The sequence below is a fragment of the Neopelma chrysocephalum genome, unplaced genomic scaffold, assembly GCF_003984885.1.
Source record: "Neopelma chrysocephalum unplaced genomic scaffold, ASM398488v2 Primary Assembly neopelma1_59, whole genome shotgun sequence".
Taxonomy (NCBI): domain Eukaryota; kingdom Metazoa; phylum Chordata; class Aves; order Passeriformes; family Pipridae; genus Neopelma; species Neopelma chrysocephalum.
In genome coordinates, this window is record NW_020897714.1 from 16,154,630 (window position 1) to 16,182,312 (window position 27,683).

Genomic DNA, 27,683 nt, shown 5'->3' on the forward strand with positions numbered 1-27,683 from the left:
TGTGGAAGAGGAATTTTCTTGAAGGCTATCAAGGACAGAAACCCTAAGGCTCTGGAGGTCTTTCACCAGCAATTTTTCAGAAAGCTGAGGAAGTTTTCTAGGACTGTATGTAACTGTTCTTTTCTCCTCCTTATACTCCTCCCTACTTGATAGCTGCTGTTGACATGAAAGTGTTGGAAGTAGGATCCTGGATTGGATGAACTGTTGTTTTTGCCTTGTGGAGCTGTTGCTATGTTCTGTCTCTTACCTAATCTGTACACTGTCAAGTTGGACCAAGTAAGTATCTCCACCAGAGCAAATCTGAAGTCTGTCTTTCTCAGAATTTCTAGCACTTCAAGTGCATTCTAGACACCTAGATTCTAGGCTTTTCTATACAACCTTTTAAGAAAAAAACCAGCAGTTAACAGTTAAAAGAGTACAGCCTGTCTCCTGAAAAGAGAACTTTAGAACATGTTAGTGGCAGATAAACAGCTAAGCATGAACTTTTGTTCCTATGTTGTGATAGAATTAGCTGTCCAAATTCTTGAATTCGCTAATAGGAAAGTAAGTTCCACTTAAGTAGCACCAATGAATCCACTCTTCTGCAATAATATTTCTATTTTTGTTTTTTACTTCAAAAGGGGATATTGGAAGACTTTCAGAGAGTTGCTGCAAAAAGTATTTCAGCATTTGGAAACAAACTTCATACTGGAAACCTTAAAAGAACATAGATTTTGTTCATCTAAAGGAATATTAAGGAGGTCTTTAAATCAGCAAATGGTAGCTGAATATATCGGTAGAAAAAGGTTTCTTTAATGCAGCAGACAAAGACATAGTGCTGCATTTTTGATCCACTGGATTTTGCAAACCAGAAATCAGGCAGACTTCTGTCTGACAGACTTTGAAGGACCCATTGATGGATATTGGATTGCTCAGTTGTAATCTTTCAGTCCTTTATGGATTTTTTTTTCCCAACTAAAATGTGTTAATAAATAAAACAAGGGTATTTTGCTTTGCATTTGATTCACTTGAACTTTTTTTTTTATGTATTTTATGATATACAAGAGGACCTAAAGAGGTCCAGTCTCATTTTCGAAGTAGGGTCAACTCTGAAATAGACAAGGTAGCTCAGAACTTTATCTAGTTAGGTGCTGAAAACTTCAATTGATAAGACTGGATGACCTCTCTGGGCAACATGGCTTTCTTCATGTTTTCATTTTTCCTTTTATTGGTTGGAATCCTGATTTCTGCTTACATGTGTTGTCTCTTATTCTTTGCTATGCACCTCTAAATAAGCCTGGCTCCATCTTCTTAAAAGCCACCTAACAGACACTGAAAGCAGTTTTTAAGTCCCTGTTAAGATTTGTTTTCTCCATGCTGCACAAGCCTCTCTTACAAGTCCCCAGCCCCTAAGCAGTCCCTTGGTCCTTACTGACAGATGGCATAAGGCTGCCAATAAAGAGCAATAACTACTTGCTATGACACACTGGCTCTGTCCCTGTAAGCCAGCTCAGGGAGTTCTGGACATCCTCCGCTGCCAGGGCACACCTTTGGCTCATGCTTTGCTTGCTCTCTATGTGAGCCCTCAAAGGAGAGCTGCTCCCCAGCCGTGTGGCCCAAGCCTGTGTCATTGCAGGGGTTCTCCCTTCCCAGGTGCAGGACTTCTGTGTTTGTCCTTGTTGAGTATCGTAAAGCGTTTGTCATCCCATTTCTCCAGCATGTCTAAATCATGATGATTCCGTTGAAGGTACATAAATCTATGATTTTTTTCCAAAACAAAAATAGTCAAATTCTGTCATGCTTTATGGGGAAAATCTGTATTTCTGTTATTATAATAATTTTGGTGTAGAGTTTGGTCAGGGATTCACTACTTAGAAAGGCTACGCTTTTGTTCTTCTTGTGATTGCCGTCTATGCACCTCAGTTCTAGCCAATCTATAAGGACACTGTTGCAGTTACAAGATTGTGAAATAATGAGTATGACTGTGCAGTCCAGAGTAACTTTCACAGAATCATAGCATCATGGAATCAGTTGGGTTGGAAGGGACCTCCGAGATCATCAAGTCCAACTCTTGATCCACTACCACTGTGGTTGCTAGACCATATCCAGTCTTATCTTAAAAATCTCCAGGTGGAGAATGCACCACCTCCCTGGGCAGCCCATTCCAATACCTGATTACCCTCTCTGTAAAGAATTTCTTCCTAATATCCAACCTAAACCTCCCCTGGCACAGCTTAAGACCATGCCCTCTTGTCTTACTAATAGTTGCCTGGGAGAAGAGACCAACCCCCACCTGGCTACAACCAAATACTGTTCAAATGCTCTTAGGCTTACAGATTATTCTTATTCTATATGTATTTTAGCAGAACTGACATCCAAAGAGTCAACCAGCCAGTCACTAAGCAGATCTAAATGCTTGTAGCTGTATAAATTATCACAAGGTATTTTCAGTTGTTTAGTAACAGACAAACACTCAGTTGAAAAAAAAATTAAAAACCCCAAAACACCTTTGTACCTTTGTGTTGAGATCCACAGCAAATAGTGTGACTTAAGACCTTAACTGTGATTGTGATAAATACACTGATAACTTGATGATATAATCAGGTTTTTTAAAGGGTTGCATTCATTGCTTCTGCCTGTCTAGCATCAGGATAACAAGATCACAAATTATCAGTGAAAAATAAGCTGATAGTCAGTTGTAAAATTTTCTCCTCCCTAACTAGAGAGGTTTAGCTGACCATTGTGTTTAAACCACTTTTAGTTAAATGAGCTAGATTTCTTCACAGTGATGGAAATTTGTAAAGGAAGGACTTCCTCCTCCCTGACATTACTTGTCCTTTACATAGAACTGAAAAAGACCTGAACTTTGAAGCTTGTAACTTATGTTAAAAGGCATTCCAGGTGTGTGTATCTTTCCATGGAATATTTGTGTCTTTCAGCTGAATATTAAAATCCCTGAATTGTGGGAAATGTTCTCTTGAACTTAATGACTCTCCTTTAGATTCTTAGGTAAATGAGTCCTATTTTATTTATAACACTTAAATACATGAATCTTATCTGTAAGTCTTAAAAAGCAGGTGACATAGGCACTAAGCCATTTTTATTACCTTAAAAATAAATCAGCTTTGCTTTGAAGAATTTATGTTCTGAATATTATTTCTTGCATGAATTAACAAAATAAAAATTGTCATAATTTCAGATTTTTATTTTCTGACTCCTTTCTTTTTCTGATTTATTAGGTGACTTATTTTAAATCATTCAAATGTTCTTCATAATAGAAGTAAAATTTAATCTTAAGAGAGCATCAAGCATACCTTTGCAGCCAGAACTTTCCCTAGAAAAGGTAGTAAACTCTGTGTAATGACAAAACAAGTACAGGAAGTCGAAGAAGTGTACAGAAGAAGATTGTGCATAACACAGTGCTGAGTTGCTCTGGATAGATTTTAATGTAATCTCAAAAGCAATAGTTATAAGTTGTATCTAGCCAGTGTAGGAGGTAGCAAATACAGCCTATATGAAACACATAATGGAACGTAATGGAACAGATAATAAAGTTTTTCAGGAAGCGTTAGCATTTTTCATTTTAACCTCTGTGTGTTTGGGGATTCAGATTTTTCTTTATTTAAGCATTTCCTAAAATGTATAATTTTAAATGACTGGTCCTCAATTCTGATATTGTATTATCAAGATTTGCATTAGCAAGAAACTTTAAATGAAAATTCATATTTGTTAACCAAAGAAGAATCTAGGCCTTTTCTACCATAAAGATTATGGTTGAATTTGCCAATTGTAAATAGAGAAACATATTAGTAATTTGTTACTGAAATTTTTATACATTTTTCCCTATGCAGAAAAATAAGCTAAAATAATTTGCTGAGAACTTTAGCTAAGTTTAAAAATACATCTTTTTGTTTCAGAGGTAACTGAAACATTATGTTACCTCAGTTATTATAGTTATTATAGTTCAGTTATTCTGATTTAATTGCTAAGCAGATTCAGAAGTGAATCTTACTGTGTTAGATGATAGTTCAAATTTTTGTTTTGAGGGTATTCTCTTATTTTTTCATATCTGCATTCCCTTCCTGTCATTCTTATTTCTCTTGCCTTCCCTGACATGGTTTTTAATAAGTATTCTAAATTCACTAGTCAAACTAGGACCATTATGAGACTTTTGGACATCTAAGTAACCCATGGAGTTCTTTCTTCTGTTTATAGAAGAGGTGAAGGAGGAGAGAAGAAAGGAGAGCGAGGAGAATAAAGAAAGAGAAGAGGCCCACAAAGAAGAAGAGAAACAAACAGAGAAAAGTACGTAATGTTAAAACTATTATGCTTCACTTGGTGGTTTGTATTAGAAGCACAGAATCATTGAGGTTGGAGAGGACTTGTAGTGATTATGTAGTCCAATGCCCCTATTTAAAACCAGGTCAACTAGAGCAGTTTGCTCAGAACCATGTCTAGAGAGAGGTTTTGAGTATCTCCCCAGGTGGGGATTCCACAACCTTCCAGTGTTCTGCTTCCAGTGTTTGACCACCCTCACAGTAAAAAAGTTTTTATATGTCTGAGTGGAATTTCCTGTATTTCAGTTTACATCCATTTCTCTTGTCCTGTCGCTAGTACTCATTAAGAGACTTGCTCTGTCTTTGTTCACTCTCCCCTAATGGCCTTCTCCAGTTAAACAATTCCAGCTCATGATTCACCTCGGTGAATCTACACTGCACTCTCTCCAGTATTCTTGCATCTTTCTTGTATTTAGAAGCCCAGAACTGGTCATAAGAGTCGAGGTTCAGTCTCACATGTCCCGATTAGAGGGGAGCAATTACCTCCCTCAACCTGCTGGCAATACTCATCATCAGGCAGCGAAGGATATTGTTGGCCTTCTTTGCCAACAGTGCACATTGCTGGCCCATGTTCAACTTCATGTGCATGAAGAGCAGCCAGGCCTTTTCTGCGAAGCTGTTTTCCAGCCAGTGAGTTCCCAGCCTGTACTAGTACATCTGTTTATCCCTACCCAAGTGCAGTACTTTGCATTTCCTTTTGTTAAAATTCATGAGGTTCTTGTTTGCCCGTTTCTCCAGTTTGTCAATGTGACTGAATGGCATTATAACCATTTAGTGTACCAATCGCTCCTTCCAGTCTTGCATCATTTGCAAATTGTCTTGTTATCCCATTGTCTAGGTCATAAATGAAGATGTTAGTGTTGGTACCAGTAGCATCTGCTGGTGTGCTTAACTAGTGAGGAGCTCTAGCTGGACTATGTGCCACTAATCACAGCTCTTGGAGCCCCTCAGTTGTGCCAGTCCAATTATCTAGGCCATACATCATGAATTTGTCTCTGAGGATGTTTTGGGTGTCAAAAACATTACTCAAGATAAACAGCATCCATTGTTCTCCCCTCATCCACCAAGCTTGTTGTCTCACCATAGCCTTCTATCAGGCTTGTCACTGCAAACCATGAAATAAACTATCCAACCAATTACTAGGTTTGAAAGCCGATGTTACTTTATTCACCGCACTGCGCACATGAGAATAGCTCCATAAAGCATGCACGCCCAGCAACCTAACAGACTAGGTTATGTTCATGACACTAATACATATTCATCACAATTCTATTACATATTCATTACATTTCCTGAATACGTGCATATATACTAATTAGTTCTGTGGACTTACAGGGATATAGTTGCATATGTTCTAATGAATCTTTTTTCCTTGAGAGTATCTTAAATATGGGGTCAGGTCATAACGTACTTCTTTGCACTGACACACAATCCTTGTTCTCAAAAATAAGACATCTGCTAGTACATATTAGTCACTGATACAGGTAAATAAGGAAACAATAGCTGACACAAGACTATTAGTCACAGATGTAGGGATCAAAACACTTTAGTACAAAAGTTAAAAGAATTTTCCAACGTCTTCCCCCACTGCTGCATAGACTCCTTTTTGGAAGAAAATACAACTTTTTTGGTAACAAGCTGATAATGCGTGATTTCCCCTTGATAAATCCATTCTGACTATTCCCCATCACCACCACCTGAATGGGTTTAGACATAATTTATAGAATTCCTTGTTCCATCATGTTGTCAGTGATTGAGGTAAGGCTGACCATCCTGTAATTCCCTGGGTCCTTGTCCTTCTTGAAGATTCTGTGAAAACAAATGTCAGTCCTGTCCTCAGGAATCTTCTGCTGGACACAGTGCCTGGAGCTGGAGGAGTGAATGAGGTCTCTTTGGTTCTTTTGTGCTTCATTGCTGTGATGAAAATTATTTTTATAATATAGTTCTGTTTTGAGCCTGTTCTTTTGTTAGATTTTTACTTCTTACCCAAGAAGTAAGAAAAAAGTGTGAATGTTTTTTGAGTCAGATGTTGGAGGTACAGGTTAAAACTTCATGGCAGGTAAATACAGTTCATTGCTGGCACACTTAGAATGAGATGCAGTTTAATTTGGCTGGAATCCTGAGAAGATGATTCCCTTTTCAAAAGAGGATTTTGTTTTGCTTCTCAGAAGCTGTATTTCATTACAGGATGGTGCTGACAGGAGCAGGAAGAACTGGAGGGAAGTTCTGGAGAGGGGAATGGTGATACTAGAGCCATTTTGCGTATGTGGTAGTGATTTGGGGAATCACAAAGCAGAACTCACTAACAAGGCAGTAATGTACAGATACGGAAGGGACTGGTTTTTTGCTTTGATGTCATTAAGCATGTTGTTTTCCCAAAGGCATTCTTACTGGTTTAGAATGAAAAAGCTTAAATTGAGGACAAATGAAACTTCATAGTAATCATGGCATTCTGCAGATATCTGTTTTTTCAAGTGTTCCTCACGAGGAGTTGTATCTAATTATTCCAGGTGAAGCATTAAAGAGAAAGCGTTCCAAATCTGAGGACATGGATGATGTTCGTTTTAAACATCCTCGGTACATGGGAGAAGATTATGAAGCAGAACTCCAAGTAAAAATTACAGCCAGAAAGGATGTTGACCAAAAATTACAAAAGGTAGAACGGAAGTGCAGAGCAAAGAACGTACGCGCACCTGTCACTTGTGTTACCAGCTTTGAATTAGCTGTCCTTTCCCACATTCCCTGCACCCCCGAACACTTTCTCTTTTTTGTGGTTGAGCATTGGATATAATTCAAATAACAAAAGTTGGCTTATTTTGTATAAAGTCCTACATTGCCTTACTTTTAAGAAGAGACCAAATATCATTTGAAAACTATGCTGCAGGAGTTATATTTGAAATGTATAAAATAGTTAAACTCTAAGTCTCATATGACTCCAGTATGAGAATCTTGGTAAAGGTGTTATTTTAGCATGGGAAGCTTATATGTGATGCACTTTATTGTGTGCCTAGCTTTAAAGAAAGTATCTCCAAACAAGAGCGCAATTAACATAGCATTTTGCAGATTTTTGTAGAGCTGTTAATTGCCTGATTGCACCATTGCTGTGTAAGGAACCTATGATCTTGAAGAAAAAAAATTGTACTATTCTTCCATTAGTTAGCTAGTGTGTTGTAACTTCATTAATGTAAGATGGCAAAAACTGAACCACGTTTGTGGCTTATTTATTTTTGTTTCCCAAGACAATTTTTTTGCACTGCAAAAGGTATAGAAGGGAGAAAAAATTAAAGTAATAAGTTTATCAAAATTTGTGGAAATCAGTCTTTTCTTTTTCTGTTTTTAGCTTCTGCAAGAAAAGCAACACTGCATTTTTGCTAGGGGAAAATACATCTCAGAAATAAGGTTTTGTTGAATGTCTTTAGTTTCTGTTCTTTGAATGCCAGTGTCCCTCTCAAGAACAGAAAAGTAAGAAGAAAACTTTGTGTAAACACTGCACTTTAAGAAAATATCTTCTGTTGTTAAGGTTATTTTTATATGCAGTAAGATTTTATGCACTTATCATACAGCAATGAAATTAATTTCTTGAATTAATGGCAAAGAGGGACCGTTTGGATTTGCCAAAGTAGATGTGGAAACTTCTTAGCTATGCAACCACACACGTATTGGTGACTATAGATTTATTTGATTGACAGGGCACAACAGTTCTCATTGTTCTGTTTATAGCAGGATACTTGCTAAGAATTGAGAATATTTTTATAGATGGTCTCCCAAATTTTGGAATTGCATTGTTATTTTTTTATATAATAATTTTGCAGGTTATCCAGAGACTGTTAGAAGAAAAACTTAGCACTTTACAGTGTGTGGTATTTGACAAGACTCTGGCAGACTTGAAAACCCGAATAGAGAAAGCTGAATGTACCAAGAGGCATAAAACTGCATTTACTGAACTACAGGTGAGTGTGTGCTCAGCTGCATACTGGGGTCAAAATCAAAAATAAGTTCCTCAGTATTTAGTAGTAAGTCTCCTGTAGTCATTAGCAGGGAAGCTATTTTGGCTCCACAAGGGGAGAAGAGGGTGGGGGAGCAGCAAATACTAATGTTCCTTTTGAGTTGTAAAACTGTATTTTCCAACTCAGAAAGTGGAATGCAACCAATTAATCATCAAACAACCCCAAAGCAGATCTTCCTTCTGGCAAACTGATTCATTAGCTGCTAGTAAACCACTTTTCCATTCTCCTCTTCCATTCGGTGCTGTTCTGTTAGATGACATTTTTCAAATAAATGCTAGGTATGAAAATATCTAATGTGTCTATGAAGCCAGAAGTTTGCTGGCTATTGTTTCCCCAGAAACTAAATAATCAGCAAGGAAACAAATAGCTAGTGGTGAATGCAGTATGCTTTCTTGTATTCTTTATAGAAAATACATACATAGTGGTGACATGAGGAACATCACAAAAATCAAAGAATTTTGAAGTGACAAGACAGTTAAAAGCTTCTGTCATAACAACTTCAAACAATAAGGCTGTTATACTTTTAGCATCAAAAGAAGTATGGAGTTTGCCAGACCAGTTCCTACCACACAGCTCTTTCCTCTTGCTGCCCCAGACATTTTATGTTGACTTTTTAAGTGCTAAGATGCTTACAATATACTTGTGTACCAGTGTCTTTAGCCATCAACTACACTGTCAAATTAATAACATCATGTAAGGCTTTCATATATGTAGAGTTTTGTGTGAATATGAAAGAGGGATTCGGTTTGTGCAATTGTGAATAGGAAGGAAATAATTCAAGTTGTCTCTAAGGTAGCTTGATTGTGATATGCAGATGTGTCTTTCTGCTGCTCTGAAATAATACAGTTGTACTGTATTTCAAGGAAGAATAATTTCCCCTCATACGAAGATAGCCTTCGACTTGATGTGTTAGTTGTATATCTTTTAGTTTGTATAATTTCTTTAATGGTTCTTGGGGAGGACATTTATGGTTTTGTTTGTTTTCATCTTCTTCCCATTTAGGCTAAAATTGCTAGATTAACAAAGCGGTTTGGAGCAGCCAAGGAGGACTGGAAGAAGAGACAGGAAGTAAGAACTAGATAATGTTGTGGTTTGGTTTTCTTTTTCTGAATTAGCCTAAACCTTGTGTTGAAAAATAAAGAAAATTTATATGCAGAAAGATGTGATTTGGTTGTTCAGTGACATTCACAAAGTAGGTTTGTCTGGTTTGGTTAAAGACACTGATATGAAAGAAGATTTTTAACATCTGTTTGTAATTCTGATTTGTACAGAAGCTTCTTTAGCCATTATTAGTGTGAAAACACCTTAAACTGTATATAATTGAATCTAATTTACTTTAGTATGAAGAGTATAGTGTAAATAAGAGTGAATCCCAGTACCTTGTTTCTGGGGTGGAGGGGCAAAAGGAAAGAGAGGTTATAGGAGAGGGAGGCAGGTAGGACCAAGGAGATTTCAGGGGGTTGTAAAGTTCTCCTGCAGTGTTGGCTTCAGAAAATGAATCTCTTACATAGAAGTGAGTGGATATGAAATAGTTTGCAAACTTATGCTTTCATTCTGACTTAGAGTTGTTTTGTTATGGCTTTTCTTTCACTCTCTCTCATTTGGTGTAGAATTCAGCAAATGCACCTGCATCTCCAGGGAAAGCAGCAGCTGACACTGCAAATACAAACAATGCGACATATCGGTAAGCAAACCACATCGCTGTGACCATGTTAAAATTTACAGTAGGATACTTCAGATACCTAATGTCATGGATAATCCCAGTATTTTGGTTTTTTTTAATTAAAGTGTTCTTCATTTTCCTTCATTGCTCTTCAGTTGTAAAATTCAGTTTGCTTTCACAGAAGTCATAAATTGACAATATTGAATGTATTCTTAGGTAAATTGGGATGTTGTTTTAGTGGTTAAAAATTATGGATAAAACTAGAAGTCTAATTTCAAGAATGAGAAAATTCTCATACTGGAAGGCAAACTTGGTGAAAGCACTTGAAAATGTACAAATAATTCTGCACTTTTTTAGTAGGAGAACATTCAAAGTTAATTTGCATGAGGACTAGAAAATGGGTTTAGAAAATCTCAGTGGAAAGAACAGCTCTAAAATAAGGGAATTTTTTCACCGTTGTACTGTTCATAAATATACCTGACATGACTTACTGAGAAATGCTACTTGAAACTTCATTCTGTAGAAATGCTGGCACAGTGAGGCAGATGCTGGAGTCAAAGAGGAATGTAGGAGAGAGCACACCAGCAACTTTTCAAGCACCTGTGAGTGCAGGTAAGAAACTCCCTATAGACTGTAAACACATTTCTTAAAAGTTTTATTGCTTTCCATTAAAGAAGTAACTAACTAAACAGAGCAAAAACAATTTTTTTTTTTCTGACATGAAAAATCATTATTTTTAGCTCTCTACCATATTCCTGGTTTATATTTGTGCATTGGGCTTACCAGGTACGTGAAAAAATGTGTTGATTTGGCCAGCCAAAATTAGATTAGGATAAATTAGATGCTTCAGGAGACTCCACGCTAGGTATGACAGCAAAACTGGCAGAGTTTCAGCTGCCAAGAAGTGAAACAGATGGCTCAGACCCTGTTTTGTATTTGGTCATAGTGGGATGCTAATATCCTCCCCTCTACCTAATGGCTACAGAAATTGAGTGGGAAACTAAATGGGAGTTATAAACCCCATTTCTTAAAGGAATCATGTTGAAAAATGGAATTTCTAGATTAAAATTTTATAGGGAATGTAGACTCAAACCCACCATTAATTACATTCATTGTAATTAATTGTAGTCTCACCATCCTTGGTTTTAAAAATAGTTTAATATTGAATGCTGAATCTTTTCCACAGAATTATCTAATAGTAGGCATATATAGGCTTTCAGTAGCTTATGCTCCTGATTTTTAGATTTAATCCTGAAATTTTGTTGCATAAAAGTGAGTATTTTCTCTGACACATTAATACTTGGTTTCAGCAGAACCTTCTGGATACAAGGTCCTACCTATACAAGGCAAATTAGTCATAACTGACATAGTTTTTCTTGTGTTTTGTGAAGGACCAGTTGCTCTACCATTTCTGTAATGAGTGTTTAAAATGCTGTATTTTATATGTTCCCAACAGTTAAATCTTGGAGCTTTCTTCATCCTGTTTGTCATAATTCCTCATATATCTTTTTTTTTCCTGCCACTTCTTTTAAGCAGAAGTACAGTATTGACTCTGTTTTTTAACTAGGCCATTGCATATCAGAATGTACAACAGAAAAACAGTATTTATAGCCTTTATTTGCGAAAAAAGTTAATCATACACCACCTCTTTCATAGAATGGTTTGGGTTGGAAGGGACCTTTAAAGATCATCTAGTCCAACCCCACTGCCGCAGGCCAGGACATCTTTCACAGGATCAGGTTGCTCAAAGCCCTGTCCAGCCTGACTTTGAACACTTAAAATGATAGGGCATTCACAGCTTCTCTGGACAACCAGTTCCAGTAACTCACTGCCCTCATGATAAATCATTTCCATTTGTTGTCTTGCAGTGAAACTTCCCACTTGATTTTAATACTTAGTTTTTTTATTAATTTTTTTGTGTGTAGTGCCAGCTTCCAGTCTTGCTCCTTATCCAGCAGTTGTCAGTGGACATCCTAAGCTTCAAACTCCAGTGACCTCCACCAGCTCTTTGACGACAGCAGTTCTTCCCACAGCTAACACAGCTACGGTTGTAGGCACTAACCAGGTGCCCACTGGAAGCACTCAGTCAGTGGCTGTCTCGTTGCAGTCTTTGCCAGTAATCTTGCATGTCCCTGTTGCAGTGTCATCCCAGCCTCCACTTCTGCAAGGCCACACAGGGACTTTGGTCTCTAACCAGCAGTCAGGCAATGTTGAATTTATATCTGTACAAAACTCATCTACAGTTGGTAGCCTTACCAAAACTACAGTGTCTTTGGCATCAACTAACACAACTAAACCAAATAGCATTCCACCTGTGCCCAGTCCTGGTATTCAGAGGAACTCTACGGCCAATGCTGGGTCAATAGGCACAACGTTGGCAGTACAGGCTGTTTCTACTGCACATCCTGTTGCCCAGACCACAAGGACTTCTTTGCCTGCAGTGGGTACTTCAGGACTTTATACTGCTACCAGCAGTCGAGCGCCCCTACAGATGAAGATTCCTGTCTCTGCATTTAATAATACAGCACCTACTGAACCACCCACCGTTGTAGCACCCAAGATTGGTAAGTTATGCTTGAATTTAAACACTGGGAAAGGAAAACAGTTGTCAAAGGGAAACACAAAACTGCACTTCTGTGGAAATTTGTTTATTAGTGTGTTTTAGAGAGATGATTCTTCCGGTTTGCATTTCTGTTGAAATTTTCAAGATTAAAATCATCTGTATGGTAGATGTGTTTCAGACATTGTTGAAAATAATCCCTCCTTAGAAGGAGTCAGCAGTGTGGCTTTGTAAGCTTTGTTTTATTTGAAACTTGATTTATGTAATTCCTAGCAGGAAGTCAGAAACTCCTTTATTCTACCATTAACAACTTGGTATTTAGTTTTAATACAGCCTCTCAAAATAATTTGACTGCCTTTCTAAGCAAAGACATACTGAGAGGAAAGTATAATCAGGAACTTAATTTGCACAACACTTGAAAGTGAACAAAATGGGAAAAAAAATTACAACTGAATACTAACCTAGTTCCAAAGAAGTACACTTATAGTATTTAAAATAAAGTTTCTGAACACAACAATTGTTCAAATAATGGTATCTAGATTAACTGTTTTAAAATACTTTCTTTCAATCTTTGTCCATGCCGTGATATTTCTCTGCACTTTTGGTTTTACATACCTTGATTTCTTTTTTCTGAGAGGTTTTCAAGATTTATGAGTTGGAGTTATAGCAAGTTCGTCATTGGCACAATATAATGTTAAAATGAACTCAAGCAGAGCTTGACTTCAGAACTAGTTTCTTTTAATTTTCCCATCTCGAAGTTACCTGTGTTAAAATATGTCTTCCATGGAGCTGGACATTTATGTTTTATATTGACTCCTAGCTCTATAGCAAATAAAAATGATTTAACACAACATAAAAAGGGCCAGATGAGACCCAGTGACACAAAGAAGGACCTGTGTGTCCAAAAAATGTGTCTCATTTTATGCAGTTCACATAGCCTGAGTGTATATAGTTTTCTCACCAGAATTGAAACACTGATTTGGGCCAGCACTGGTTAAAATAAAAAGGGAGAGAATTTGGATTTAAATGTTTACATCAAATGTTCAAGCAACTTCTTAAGTTTAGATACATTTAGATACTTGGCTGAGCTAGTAAAGATACTCAGTCTTCCTGCACAAATTGTCTCAGTTATACATTTGCAGTCTGTTTAACCATCCATTTTTCAGTCAGTTTTTTTGGTACAAAAATATTTAATAATTGTAATATTTTTTCAGTTTAGTATCATGTCAATTTGCATACAGACGGTGGAGAGGTTGGAGTTACACTTTGTACTCAGATAGGCAAGAGTATTGCTCATAAAATGTTTATACTACACTGTCAGATTTACAAGGAAGGGAACACATTAATCAAACTTGAATATTTATAATTGAAAATAAGGGCTAAAAGTTAGATATGCCACATACTGAATGTTTAGTATCAAACAGTTTTGAATATTGTCTCCAAATTTGTATAGTGGATAGCAGTAATTAGTACTGATTAAATACTGCAAATGAACAATTTCTTGACCCCCCAGACAACCAGACAAGCAGGCCACCAACAGATACTTCGGCAAACAAGCGAACTGCTGAGGGAACAACACAGGTAGGCTGTTGTTTCTATATAAAATTCTAAAGTTACAATCCACAGGACAAAAGTTCTTTACCTTTATTGCTTATAATGAAACAGTTTTAATTTCTTTCTTGCCATCCTTTCTAGTTTCTGTCCGTTTGTATTTTTCTTCTTCTGATTCAGAGTATTATTTGGAGCATGAGCTTCTGATAATCTTTCCAGAAGTTTTCTGATGTTGTTTGTGTAGGTAGATGAGTTAGTAAATCAGGAGCACACTAAAAATTTGTCTGATAAAACAGAGCTAATATACAAAGAAAACCTGCCCCATCGTTGTCTGAAGGGCTTGAACTTAAAGCTACAAATACTTTATACATTATTAAAGTGCTCTCATTTCCGCACTAATCCAGAAGTTAGAATTGGAATTCTAATGTTTGATTGCTATATGTCATAGGAAAACAAAAAGGAAAAGAAGCTTTCTTCAGGAATAGCTACTTCATGATAAAGGAGAAAATGTAGTACTTCTGGATTCCTTGTCTAAAATTTGTTGAACTTGCTTTGAAATTTAAAGGTTGAAATTAAACTATTTAGAATTATTCATAAATTATTTTCTTTCTGTATATAGGTATTTCAGAAATCACCTCATAGTTATACGTTGCTGTTAGAAGTCATTTTATTAAGGTGAATAAAATTAATTTCTTCTAGCCAAAATTTACAAATTCATTAGTGTTTCAAGGTACAGTTAAATCTAAATTGTATTTCAAAGCAAGAAGAAAATATACTGGACAATATTCTGGTTTTCACCTGTCACAGAAATAGTCTGGCAAAGGTAGCCAGTACTTTAGTGTATAAACTGTGCCTCACTCTACCTTCTTATTAAGGCATTTCATAGAGAATGGTTGTTTGGAACTTCACAAGATACCTGTGGATTATAGCTATTAAAACACTTGTCAGTACTTGATATGTAGGAAATCCAGTACCAGAATGGATGACAGAAGTACAATTTTAAGATTTAATTTTCAGTATAGGATACATATTCTGGAATTTTTTTTCAGTTAAGAGTCTGAAACCCAGAAAAAAAATTTGGAAAAACAAATAGTGTGTGATAGTGGCATTTAGCAATGGAAGGTGAGCAAGGAGGAGGGAAATAAGACATAGGATGTTTTCCAGTTTTCAGTCTTCTGTTGTAGTGGATGTTCTAGGTTTGCTTTCCATGCAATCAGTTAAAGCATGTGTAATGCCATGGTTAAAAAAGACCTGATACATTTTAATTGGGTAGTGAGATATGGAATTGACATGCCATATCATTTGAAAAATCCAGTTAATGCCACCTGCTTTTGTTACATAAAATCCAAAATATTACATATTACTCCACGCTTCACAGCTCTCAGATCAAAAAGTAGTTCGCTGTGTGCCGTATACCTGTGGCATATCTGATGGTACAACTTTGATCAATTGTTTCGAAAAGCAGTTGAAACAGGAAGAGACTTCATCAGAAAATAAAGAAGCAGTACAAGCAGCACAGACGAATTTTAACTTCCCTGAGGATGTCCTCTTTGGCTTGGAGGAAGAGGAAGAGGATGCTAAGAGCATCAAAAACACCCACAAGCAGACTGGCTGGGCAGCTAACCTATTAAAACAGTGGCTGGCCAAAAATGGCAAGGATCCTAGCTTTGAATTGGTCCCAGTAAGTGAACTTAATGATATCTTAAGAGAGTTTTATTACACAATAAGAAATCATGACGGAAATACCTACAGTGTGGCAAGCTACAAGTCAATGCGGGCCGGCTTAAACCGGCATCTTAAAATGCCACCTTATAATCGTCAGATTTGCTTAATGAAGGACAAAGAGTTTGCTAGTGCAAACATGGTGTTTGTGAGCGTGCTGAAGATGCTGCGCATGCAGGGGAAGGATGAGACTCACCACCATCCTCCTATAGCTGCTGAGGACTTGCGTAAGATTAAACAATCTGGTGTGCTGGGTTTGCACAGTCCACTGGCACTCGTCAACAAGGTGTGGTTTGATTTGCAGTTGCATTTTGCCAAGAGAGGGAGGGAAATTTTGAGAGATCTGGCTCCGGATGCATTTGTTGTTGAGAAGGACAAGAATGGGCGTCGATATGCTATGTTTAGGTATCCTGGCAAAGGAAAAAATGGAGAAGATCCTCATAAAATGGGTAAAATGTATGATATGCCAGGTGACCCAAACTGTCCTGTTTTTTCATTGGAACTTTATTTGTCCAAGCTACCTCCAGAACCCCCTGCCTTTTATCTGCACCCCTTAAAGCTAACATCAGAGCAAATGCAAGAGCAGCCTGTCTGGTACAAAAGAGAACCAATGGGTGTGAACTACCTGGGTACCATGATGCCCAGGATAAGTGTGGCAGCCCGGCTCTCTCAGCGGTACACCAATCATTCTCTCCGAACTACCACCATTCAGCTACTGTGTGAAGCAGGACTGGGGCCTAGAGAAATAATGGCAGTGACAGGCCATCGTTCCGAGTCTGCTATTAGACACTACTGGGGATCTGCAGAGGTTCGCTACAGGGCCTGGTCAGATGTAATGGAAAATAATGCCCCCAAATACCTATATAGCAAGATTCCAAATGAAGTGATAAAAGAATCACTATCTGGTGCCTCCACCTCTTCTGTAAAACACATTGTTCTAGAACAAAACAAAATTTTATTCCCTGCGAAATCAGTGGTGCCACCTGGAATTAATTCTGTGGCTTTAGTCCCCGAGGGACACCCAGCTCTAAATTGCAAAAGCCCTGTCCTGTTGAACCACAGTTCTTCCAAGGTGTTTCTCCCCAAGAATGTGACCAGTGGGAACCTAACTGCCGGTCCCCTTCAAGGCTGTTGTAACAAACCTGTCTTTATAAAGCGTGTGATAAAACAAGAACCAATGACTTGATGCTTCTGTAATGGAACCGATTTCAAATGAATTGCTGAAATGGAAAAATTATCAGATTTGTTTTTTCACTTGGTCTGCTAAAGAAATTTCTTATGATCTAGTTAAGCAAGAAGTGTCCTGTTCACATTCATGATGTGAGCTATGGAACAGAAACTTAAACAGAGCAGAGCTTGGAGTTTGTATGACTTTTTGTGGCAACTGGGACTCTTTAGGTGGCTGAGCAGAGCTATTTTAAAAATATTAAAGGGAAATATTGATTTCCATTTAGCTGAAGATGTGCTTTCTTTGCTAAGAGCGTGGGGTTTATATTTTGTGAAGAGTGTATTTATCATACCATTTTGTGCCTGCTGGCACTGATGTAGCATCTTACAAATCAAATACTTGATTACTGAAGAGCACCTAGAAGGTAGAAGCTGAATGAAATAGATGCAGATGCACTACAAATATATACATATTCATGAAAACACCTGGAATTGCTTGACCACTGTTGCCCTCTGTTCAAATTGTTATCACACCTACCAGAGGATTGTGCCTTTATTTTTTTTTTTTACCATTCCTCTAAATTGATTCCTCTCTGTGAGCTGCAGATTTGCATTGCTGGTCTTTCCTTTTCCTATTTAATATTTTGGCCTAAGATTTCAGTTATTCAGTTCTCCAAAGGCACTGTTTGATACGCATGGTATTAAAATTAGGATCTCTTCAGTTGTGCATGAAATGGGGAAAACATTCTCAAAAGAGCTGAAGACAGGTTTGTTGCTTAAATGGCAGGTAATTAGAGTTCAAGTGTTGTCTTTGTGCATGTGAAAGGTTTTTTTTGTATTTCCTCTCACCCACCCCTTCATTACATTTCACATCATCTTTGCAGTATAATCTTTGTCAGTATAGTACAATTCACGAGAAGTATGTCCTGTTCTTCCCCACTGAACCCTATCCAAATATTATTTTTGGTTTTAACTTCTTCGGAGTAGTAAATTGATCCTGTCATTAAATTTTCCATAGATCTTTACAGATTAGAAATTCTCAGGATAGTGGGTATAAGAATAATAATTTTTGTCAGAGATTCTAACAAATAAGAGATCTTCCTGTAAATAAAAACAGAAAACTGGTCGTAGGATCACAAGTTATGGTAGGTCCACTTTGGAAGAAGAAACAGTGTAGTGTTTAAACTTTTCCATTATATTAACTGAATGAAATAAGAATTGCTTTGTCCTTTTCAAATGTGTGTACACACGTGCACCACATGGTTTATCACACTAAGGACTTCACTGGAAGTGTTTATGTTGCTCAGCAATGGACAAAAAAGAGAAAAATCCCAGCTGAAATGACAGATTGACCATGATAAACTCTTTCATTCTGTGGAGAACTTCCTTGCTGGGATAGGCTTTCAAATATTGAATGAGATTTATTGCTCTATTATAGTGTATAGTCTACACAGACACTGCTATAGTCTGCACAGAGGGCTTGATGCCTGAACTTCTGAGTTTTTATCTTGGCTGATAATGTTTGCCTTTGTGGCCTTGGGTAGGTTACTCATACTTAATGCATCAATTTTCTGAAGTGTAAGACTAGCACAATGCTCCATTTTCTGATGGATCATGTTAACGATTAAAAAATTTTAAAAGTTGTGTAGTCATCTTGTGTATTATATTTACAGTCACTTTTATTTGCTGCTATTACAATGATTGAGATCATTGATCAGATGTAATTGTTAATACAAAAGTTATTTCTGCACAGTCCTGTACTTCCTTAGTTGCAACATTAACTTACAGCGTCAATGACTAGAGGAAAGAAAGCATGGATCCAGAATTATAATTTTGTCAAGCCTAAAATAAATCAAATAAAAATGGTAAAGAAGTAATCCTTTCTAATGGCTAGAAGAAAAAGTGAAAAAACAAAGGGCAAAAGTTCTTAAAATATGCAAGAATTTATTCTAGATATATAATCTAGGTATATATTTAGGGTAACATAGATTTCCAAATTTTAGGGATTCATAGAATTCATAATTCAGCCACACTGGCAAATTTAATTTCTTGTTTGAAGAAATTCACCCTAAACTTTCACCAGGATGGGTATGTATTACTTTCCACCCCAAAAAATACTCCTGTCTTTTTCTCAGGTAGTTGCTTTTTCCAGCATACTGGCATTGTACATTTATCCTGCAGAAACAAGTAAAGTATGTTGCCAGAAGGCTATTCTTTATTGTTCCCTCTTGCTGTGTACTGTGGTCATACTGAGCACGTGCCCTGCTCTGGTCCTAACTGTATCTGGGTGACTTACTGTAACAGCATATTGCTGATGGCTTCGTTCTTTAATACAAATCTACTCGGTGATTGAAATAGAAAAAGAGAATATTTGGCCAATCTTGGCATGTCTCTTGATTCTTTTTGATCATCATTTGGCTTCTAACTTGACTTCCATTCTGTTGGCATATAATTGGGTATTTTTGGATTCTCATTTGTTAAATTCTAATTCTGTTGGCACCAACTATACAGTGTCCTCTTGCTACCTTCAGTTTGAACCTGATACTTCAAAACTACTGACTGCAGTATTACTAGCTTCTGGTTTTTTGTATGGGAGAGGGGTTTTTTTAATGAGAAAAGTATTCCCAGTTTGAGCTGGAAGTACTGCTTCATAAGAACTGGGGTCATTGTTCACTAAGCTTTCCGTTAATATTTGAATTAATTCTTATTAATGGAACATGTTTCTAACCTTCCAGAACTGAAAAATCTGTCTCCTGTTTCCCCTCCCACCTAAAGTGTTAAATGAATCTTTCCTACATGTATTTTGTTTCTAGAAAAACTGAAGCAGACAAACAGAATGGGTGTTTTGCTGCTTTTCTAAAGTCAGCTTTGGGTATGCATACAGTAATACTGGGACCAGGGGGTCAAGTTTCAAGTCAGTTTTATTCATTGCAGTACAGGTTATGCTTTGTGAACATCATGAGTGGTATCAAAATGGACATGAATTGTACTCCTCAGTCACAATATCAGCAGAGAACCTCAAACAGCAAGATAACAGTTTCCTTTTTTCCTATTATTTTCCCACTATAAGTGAACCTGGTTGGTGAACCAACAGGTTAAGTACAGTTTGTTTATCTAAACTTAAATTTAGACTTTGACTGTAAAGTTGGTGCAAAATTGTTAATCATCATTTAAAATTCACTTTAAAAATCTGAATATAACAAATATTCTTTGAAAGAAATTTATCATCTATCACTCTTGAATTTTCTAATTAGGTCTTTCCCTAAAATAAGACTATTTCAGTTGCCAAAAAAAACCCCCAGCACTTAATCATGCCTAAATCAACTGAACTAATTTTTTAAATACTGGCAGCTATGTTATTGATTAAATTCCATTTCCCTTGATGGAGATGACTCTGAAAACAGTGGGGAATGACTGGAACCTTAATAATACATCCATACATTTAGGTTTGCATCTCATTTTCATAATTCAGCTTCGGTACTAGTGCTGTGAATCTAGGACTTGTTTTCTGTGTGTTTTCCTGTTAAGTTTGAAAATCTCGGCTGTTACTTCAAGGGGTACCCTAATTACTTTTTGTTTTTATGAATTTGGCACAGTATCTGACAGTATGTTAAATTTTCTTTGCTCTATGCATCTTTTCTGTACCGGGTGAAGAGCTCCTTTGTGCAGTGTCAAATACTTGAAGGCATTGAAAGGATGCTTTGAAATTGAATGTGTTTTGGGGTTTGTTGTGGTTTTAGTCTGATATATTTGGTTATCCTGAACTGTACAGTTTCTCAGTAACTGCTGTTTAGGGGTCAGTATAGTCAGAGTTTCCAGTAAGCAGCTTGGACATATGGTTTTGCTGTACGACTGTTTCTCCTTTTCTGCATTCCTCTGTTTCTTGCTCCAAGAGGAGTGGCCACAGGGATGTGGGAGGGGGCATCTTACTATGTTTGTATTAGTCTGTTATTTTCACCTTTTCCTGCATACACAGAAATTTAAGAATTGTTATTCAGTCCCAAACATTTTACCAACAGCCATTCCAGTGCCTGGGGTCCTAGAGTTGCATTTCTGAAGAAATGACAAGCACTTTTAATGTATTGGGGTAAATATTATTGTTACAGAGGCAAAGGCATCTTTAATTATAATAGCAAATCTTTAGAATGGTTTTTCAAGTATTTTAGTATTTATCCCAGTTATAGATACAGGATTTATATATATTATATATAATATATAAATAGAGCTATGGTATACTGAGAGAATCTATGAAAGCAGCTTTTGTTATATTGTAACATAAAGTAAGAGTGAACAAATTTGAACAGTATTGGATGTGTTAAAAATGGCTGGCCTAAGTCAATCTTTAAGAATGATTGCATCATATTTATTAAAGCACCAGGTCAGATGAATAGTCTTTTTTTCCCTTGTTTCCTACTCCAGGTGCACCTTATCCTCTTATGGAGTAAACCATTTTTTCAGTCTAAATTTAAACTACGCTTTTCACTTTTCAGCTAATATTAGTTTTTTAAATTGAAGTCTGCAGTGTGCTATCCATTTCCTATTGGTTTTGACATACCTTGATTTGTTTGGTTGAAGTACAGTTTGATTTAAGCTATTTTGCTGACTATTGGAAATTCATCTGGTAAAACGTTAATAAAGTACATTTTTAACTCCTGTCCCTTTACTTTGCAATATGTATTAAACTCTGTGAATGTCTCTTCAGAAATGTGAGAAAAGTGGATATGTCAGCTTACAGTTTATAAGTAGCTATTAATTCTATATTGTTGAAGCATTATTGATGAATATGTTTCCTTGCATTTCATGGTTTTGTCACTGAAAATAAATATATAAGTATATATGTAAAATGGGCTACTTGACTTTTGTCTCTGACCCTGGGGTTATGTTTATGCTGTTTAAAATGCTACTAGCTCTCATCTGCAAGGTGGAACCTTTGCCTGAGACTAATTAGAAATCTAAATTATAAAGATGTTACCAGGATGTCACGTAGCTGAATTGGATGACTGTTTTAAGGAAGAAAATTAAGGTGAATCCATTCTTGTGTGACTTTTAAAGTGATTCGTCTTTCCCTGCAACCATATCTGTGTTACCTAAACCACCCCCAGCTATTGAGAGCAGCTTTTAATGAATAAACATACTTGTGTATTGTAGGCTTATTTGGGGCCAAAAAATTGAGAAAAATATTAAAACAATCTAACTGATTATATCATTACCTCAGACATGGATAATAGCTTTTAAAAGCTGCATTAAACAAATCCAAAAAGTATTACAAATATATTTACTGTTTAATAAGATGGTCTTCCACTATCCAAGATGGCCATCCCACATAATGCTGGTGGGAAACTGTCACTGGGCTTTGGGGAAACAAGGTAGATGTTTCACCTTCAAAGAGTAAGAACCAGTAAAGACATGTGTGCACATGCACTCATGTATGTATTTATTATATACCCTTTTAACTGTTTGATTAAGGAAAAAGCAAATCACAGCAGTAGAAAAGTACTGTTAGCATTGTGTCAAGTGTTTCTTTATAACTTTTAGTTGGAATTATGATCGCTAGCATCTAAAACCAGCTTTTCTGGCAACCAGTCTCTTATTTGTGTTCTTCTTAATAGGGGTAGCTGAGGCAACTTCTGCTCTTCGCACCAAAGAAATGAGAGGGTATATAATACTTAGGGGGTTACTGTGACTGGTTATTCATTTTTTCCATGCTTGTACTGTTCTTGTTCTATAGAAAGTGTTGCACAGTACCAGTTAAGGGTATGAGGAATGCAGGAATCTTGTGAATACAATATGTAAAATGTCTGTTAAAAGTATTTGAGTATTATACAAGTATGCAACCACACACTATCAAGACATGTATTGCAGCCCTGTGAAATCTTGTTTGTGTAAACTATTATCTTGGTAAACTGCTCACTTCATTGCATTATCATTTTCATTTTTATTTTGGTAAGAGATGACAAATATATTTGGTACCTGGTTGAGTAGATTTTCATGACATCTTTGCAAGGCTGAAATAATTACTTCATTTTTTTGGGAGTTATTGCATTGGAAAAAATTACTGTTAAGAAGTGATAACTCTGACATTGAACAGTCAGTGACTGAAATGGGCTCAAAAATGTATAAAGAAGGTCATTTCCACAACTGCTTAGACTGTGCTTGAAATCTGTAGTTTTGTATATGGACCACTAAAAATGAAATATCAGTTGTATAATTATGCATACAAACACAGTATTGCCACCCTCTCCACACACACATCATTCCCAAAACATATTTTTAACATCACTCCCCATAATTTAAGATTGATTTTGCTATTATATAACGCCTTGGTGCGTCATGTATTATTGTGGTGGTGTGATGCTTCATGGATTGTCTGTTTTACAACCTCTACATTTTTTCTAGTTTGTTACAGTAGAAACTATTAATAATAAAATTGCTTGCACCGTGTCAGTGTGCCACACATAATCTTCAGAATTTTGATCTTTACTTAGTTTGCAATATATTTTTTTACTGTTGCATTTTTCCCCTTAATTTTTAACTTTTACATAATAAAATGTTCCTTTATGAAAAGCAGGTGGCATTACAATCAATAACATTGTTGTCTCTATGTGATGAACTGAACTGTGGCGTTATATAATACCAAAATTTTAAAATGTTATACATCATATTTAAATAGAGAAGTGCACATTCAGAACTTTCCTCAAAATACCAACATGTAGCTTTTAGTTTTTCATGTGGTACAGTACATGTGCATGTTACCCAGCTGTTCAGTTTGAGTTTTAGAGATTTCTTTCCAAGTTTTCTACAGTAGTTTGCCATTGACATATATATGCTGTGATGATGTAACTTCTTTCTATGTTAAATTTCACAGTTGTACTTATGGTGGGAGATAACCTTCTTTTCTCAATATTATGTCTGCCATATGTGTTTTGACCTTTAAATCCCATCTCTTTCATTGCATTTGTTTTCTTCGTGGAATTGGAATAGCTCTTTCACAGACACCTACCCCTAGCATTTTTTCTTTCTCTTTCTTTTCAAAATTCAAATGATGAATCAACCTAATTTGCAGCAGTAATGATCTGAAAAAGTTGCTGATTAGCAAAGCTATGGTGATATTCTTTCTCCCACTACAGTGTATTTTACAACAGTAAAATGGTTCAGCATATGGAAAAAACATATAATGATAGTAGCTTGTCTCAGTGTCCCTAGTTTTCTAGAGGTAGGTGAGGAAACTGCTTCAGAATCACTTGAACACCAGAGACAGCCCTTCATTTTATTGTGAGGCTGATTCCTTTTTGATTCCCCTTTATTAATTTACTATTTGATAGTGTGTAGGTTAATTATTAGGTATGGCAGTCAATGACATAGAGGATATAATGACAGTGTTCCAAAAGAAGGAGGAAAGCTATTAATTATAAAATATTTACATTGGTTTTATTGCAAATCTTGTGATTTCAGATAGCCCTATTCACTGTATTTATGCATTTTTTTACAAGTTCCAGGATTTTTATTACCTCTAAGAACCCTTCTTTTATAGTTATTTTTTTAAATTTTTATAATATCCCTATGACACTGGTCCCAGAAAGTCGATATATAATTATTTTCTTTCTCAAGGAAAACTGTATTATTCCTGCTTCTCCCCATAAGTATATCTCAACTTGTCGGTACATCTGTATCTCAGTATTTTCTTTAATTCTTAAAAAGAATGTGGTTGGGATTGGAAGAAAGCAGATGTATGGTCTATGTGTATGCAGTAGAAAATGCATGAAATTGTGAGTATAGGTAATTTTTACTGATCGTTTGTAGAAAACTGAATTAAAGTGTAATTGCTGAAATAGGAATAGAGATTTTACATGAGTAATTAAAACAAAGTCTGTTTCTAGTAGTTTTCATGGTAAAGAAAATCTGAAAACGGTTACTCAGAAGAATCAATACTATAGATCACTTTTGAGCAAGTTTTGCAGTTAGAACAACTAGAAATATCAATTTCTAATATTATGTGAGAAAAAATGCAGAAATCTGAAAAGTTGCACTCATTTTATACCTCCTTTTCATTCTTTTGTTTTCCATATGCACTGTAAGGCAGTTTTAGCTTAACTGATGAAGAAGTGTTTAGAAGAGGTTATGACTTGGCATCTGTCTGTTTCAGGTCTTAGCAGCTTTCACTCAGATATTTGAAAGAGATGAGTATTTACTTTTTCAGTTTTACCCTCTCTTCTAGGGTCTTTCAGTTGCTGCTTTCACAAGTTATGTGCTTGCTGATAAAATACTTTTCCTTCACACTTGCCAAGTTAGATGCTTGCCTGGGGCATTTGGCAAGCAAACAGATAGTTACATATTGGTAATGGCAGTAGGTGTGGACGTGACTTTGCAGACTGAAGCAGCTGTGACAGAGGGGCTGCAATTTGACAAGATTTTCTTTAAAGAACACACTTTTCGAAACAGATCAAGATTGTTAATTGAAGGGCCTTCTCCTCGGCGGGCTGGTTCAGGGGAGATGCACAACACAGAATAGCAAAGTAACTTTACAGTACACTCACCCCATCCTCCCATATTTGTGGTGGTGCATGCTCAGTTGCTGCTTGGCTGTTATCTTCTTTTCCCCTGCTACCTTTTTTCCTCCTCCTACTTCCTTTTTTCACCTTTGTTTCTGCTCTTAATCATATCTTGCAGTCCTCTTCCCCGGCTTCACCTCATGTCTTTGCCTTTCAACTCTCAAGTTTGCATGCATCTTCTTGGACTGGATCTACAGTAGATTTCAGTATGAAATGTTCAGTTACAGCACACATTGCTTTCATGCAAAACATCTCAATTGCAAATTTAAGTTCACCTAGCTGAAGAATAAACATGTGACTATATTAAAATTAGGAAGTTAGGAAAATATGAAGACTTGTATTTTTCTTGTTTTCTTCCTAATATTTTTTTCACATATATATAATTAAAACTCTGACATTCCAGAGTAGGATTTGTTAGGTTTAATTTTTAATTCCATTTTTAATTCACTTTTTTTGTGGCATTGTTTTGTGTTAAGATTGTTACACTGCTGGCTGCTGTATGAAAGCAGAAAGAAATTTGAATGACGGCAGCTCAGATACAGTTGTGGTTAACTGGATAGTTCAGCCTATGATATTGCTACTTCCAGGCAGTACAAACTTTGCTCACCTGCTATGGATAAAACAGGTCCAAAATGACAGTATGGCAGTATTTTGGAGGATTTCTACTTACTTGGAATTTAAGGGCATATACATTAAGATACATGAGCCATTCAGAAAGATGGAGAACGGAGTTTGGTAGCTTACATTTCTTTTCAGTCTCACTGTAAACTTTTTTTCTGCTTGATTACTAGAAATTACCAAGATGCTACTGTAAACAATCAGATTTAATGCGAATTGTGGTCTGTTTGGAGAGTGGTGAGCTGTTTCTGACAAATGACCAAAGGGTTGTTTGAGGGGTTGTGATTTTGTTTGCTTTGGTTGCTTTGCTTTGGTTTTGGTTTTGCATTTGTTTTTTGTAACTGTGGCATTTTAAATAGATACAAATCACTTTATACTGATGTGGTTATTTTGTTTCTGTTTCAGTTTATTTGATATGCTAAGATGATTGAATCTCTTCTTATTAAGACTTGCTAGATATGTGAACTAAAGCACCAGGTATATGTTTGGGGTTCTCAATAAATGATTTTAATTATTTCATTAGTGTGACTGCACTGATGAAAAGGTGTTAAGATTTCATCATATTGCTCTTCTGCAGAGATCAGCTGAGGCAGGTTAATGTTGTTGGATTCCTGTGTTTGGAGATAACTAAAAAGTCATAGTAGACCAGAACGCTTTGACTTTGCTTCTCTGCTTTACCAGTTTCTATCCAAATGCCTGCTGAAATCTAAATTAGGAGCTGAAAGACTTGTTTCTGAATTTCCTTTTCATTCTTGGAGTTGAGATACCTACAGCTATCTGAAAACTGTATGCCAACACTACAGGATTAGAAATGGATGCTTCGCCTCCTTTTGAATGTAGGTGGATGCCTTTATGGCAGGCATAATTATCAGTCTGTTTTGTGTGGGGATTACACTGTGCTCCCCTAGGCAGGAAACACAGTGTTCGGCATTTTTGGGTTTTCAAGTTTCCTTAAAATTTTCCTGTACCCCTATATTTCATTTGAGGGAAATGCATGGTTGGTGAACAAAGGGGGAATCTGGTCGGGGAGGCTGGGAATTCAGGACTGCATGGAGTGCTGTGTGTAGGGTACAGCATCTGCTTGGAGTAGCTGGAGTGTGTGCCCTGGAACCAGGACTGGGGGATGTACCACAGAGCTCAAAAGGCTGCCCTACTGATCTGCAGCTTCTCTTGTGGGTTGCTGAAAGAATATAACTGCTTATGGATGGATAGCTCCTGATGATTGCTATCAGGGTCATTTAGTAGAAAACCTTCAATAGTGTGGCTGACTAAGAGAAGGTCTTTCTTCCTGAGAATTGCATGAATGAAACCTTGTTGGCTGATTTAATACATGCCTGTTTAACTAACTCAAGATCTTGGCGTTCCAGACACTTGGAAGCTCTAAGAACTTTATTGACTGGCACAGTCAAGTAGGGCTTCAAAACAGTTAGCTGTCACACAGAGTATTTTTCTAAGAATTTGTATTTCCTTGCAGAGGAAGAATTTAAAGGAAATTACTTCAGACTAATGTATTTTATAGTGGAAAGAAAT

General features: G+C 36.5%; 1 protein-coding gene across 4 annotated transcripts in view; it reads left to right on the forward strand.

Annotated features, from left to right (window-relative positions):
* ATF7IP (activating transcription factor 7 interacting protein) overlaps nucleotides 1–27,683 on the forward strand; it is an 89,499-nt gene that overhangs the window by 44,148 nt on the left and 17,668 nt on the right. For all 4 annotated transcript variants that reach the window (XM_027680067.1, XM_027680065.1, XM_027680068.1 and 1 more), the window contains exons 3-10: nucleotides 4,195–4,284; nucleotides 6,827–6,972; nucleotides 8,129–8,266; nucleotides 9,326–9,391; nucleotides 9,934–10,007; nucleotides 10,510–10,598; nucleotides 11,912–12,550; nucleotides 14,060–14,127. In XM_027680067.1, the coding sequence (XP_027535868.1) occupies nucleotides 4,195–4,284; nucleotides 6,827–6,972; nucleotides 8,129–8,266; nucleotides 9,326–9,391; nucleotides 9,934–10,007; nucleotides 10,510–10,598; nucleotides 11,912–12,550; nucleotides 14,060–14,127 (1,310 nt within the window). The remainder of the gene's footprint in view (nucleotides 1–4,194; nucleotides 4,285–6,826; nucleotides 6,973–8,128; nucleotides 8,267–9,325; nucleotides 9,392–9,933; nucleotides 10,008–10,509; nucleotides 10,599–11,911; nucleotides 12,551–14,059; nucleotides 14,128–27,683) is intronic.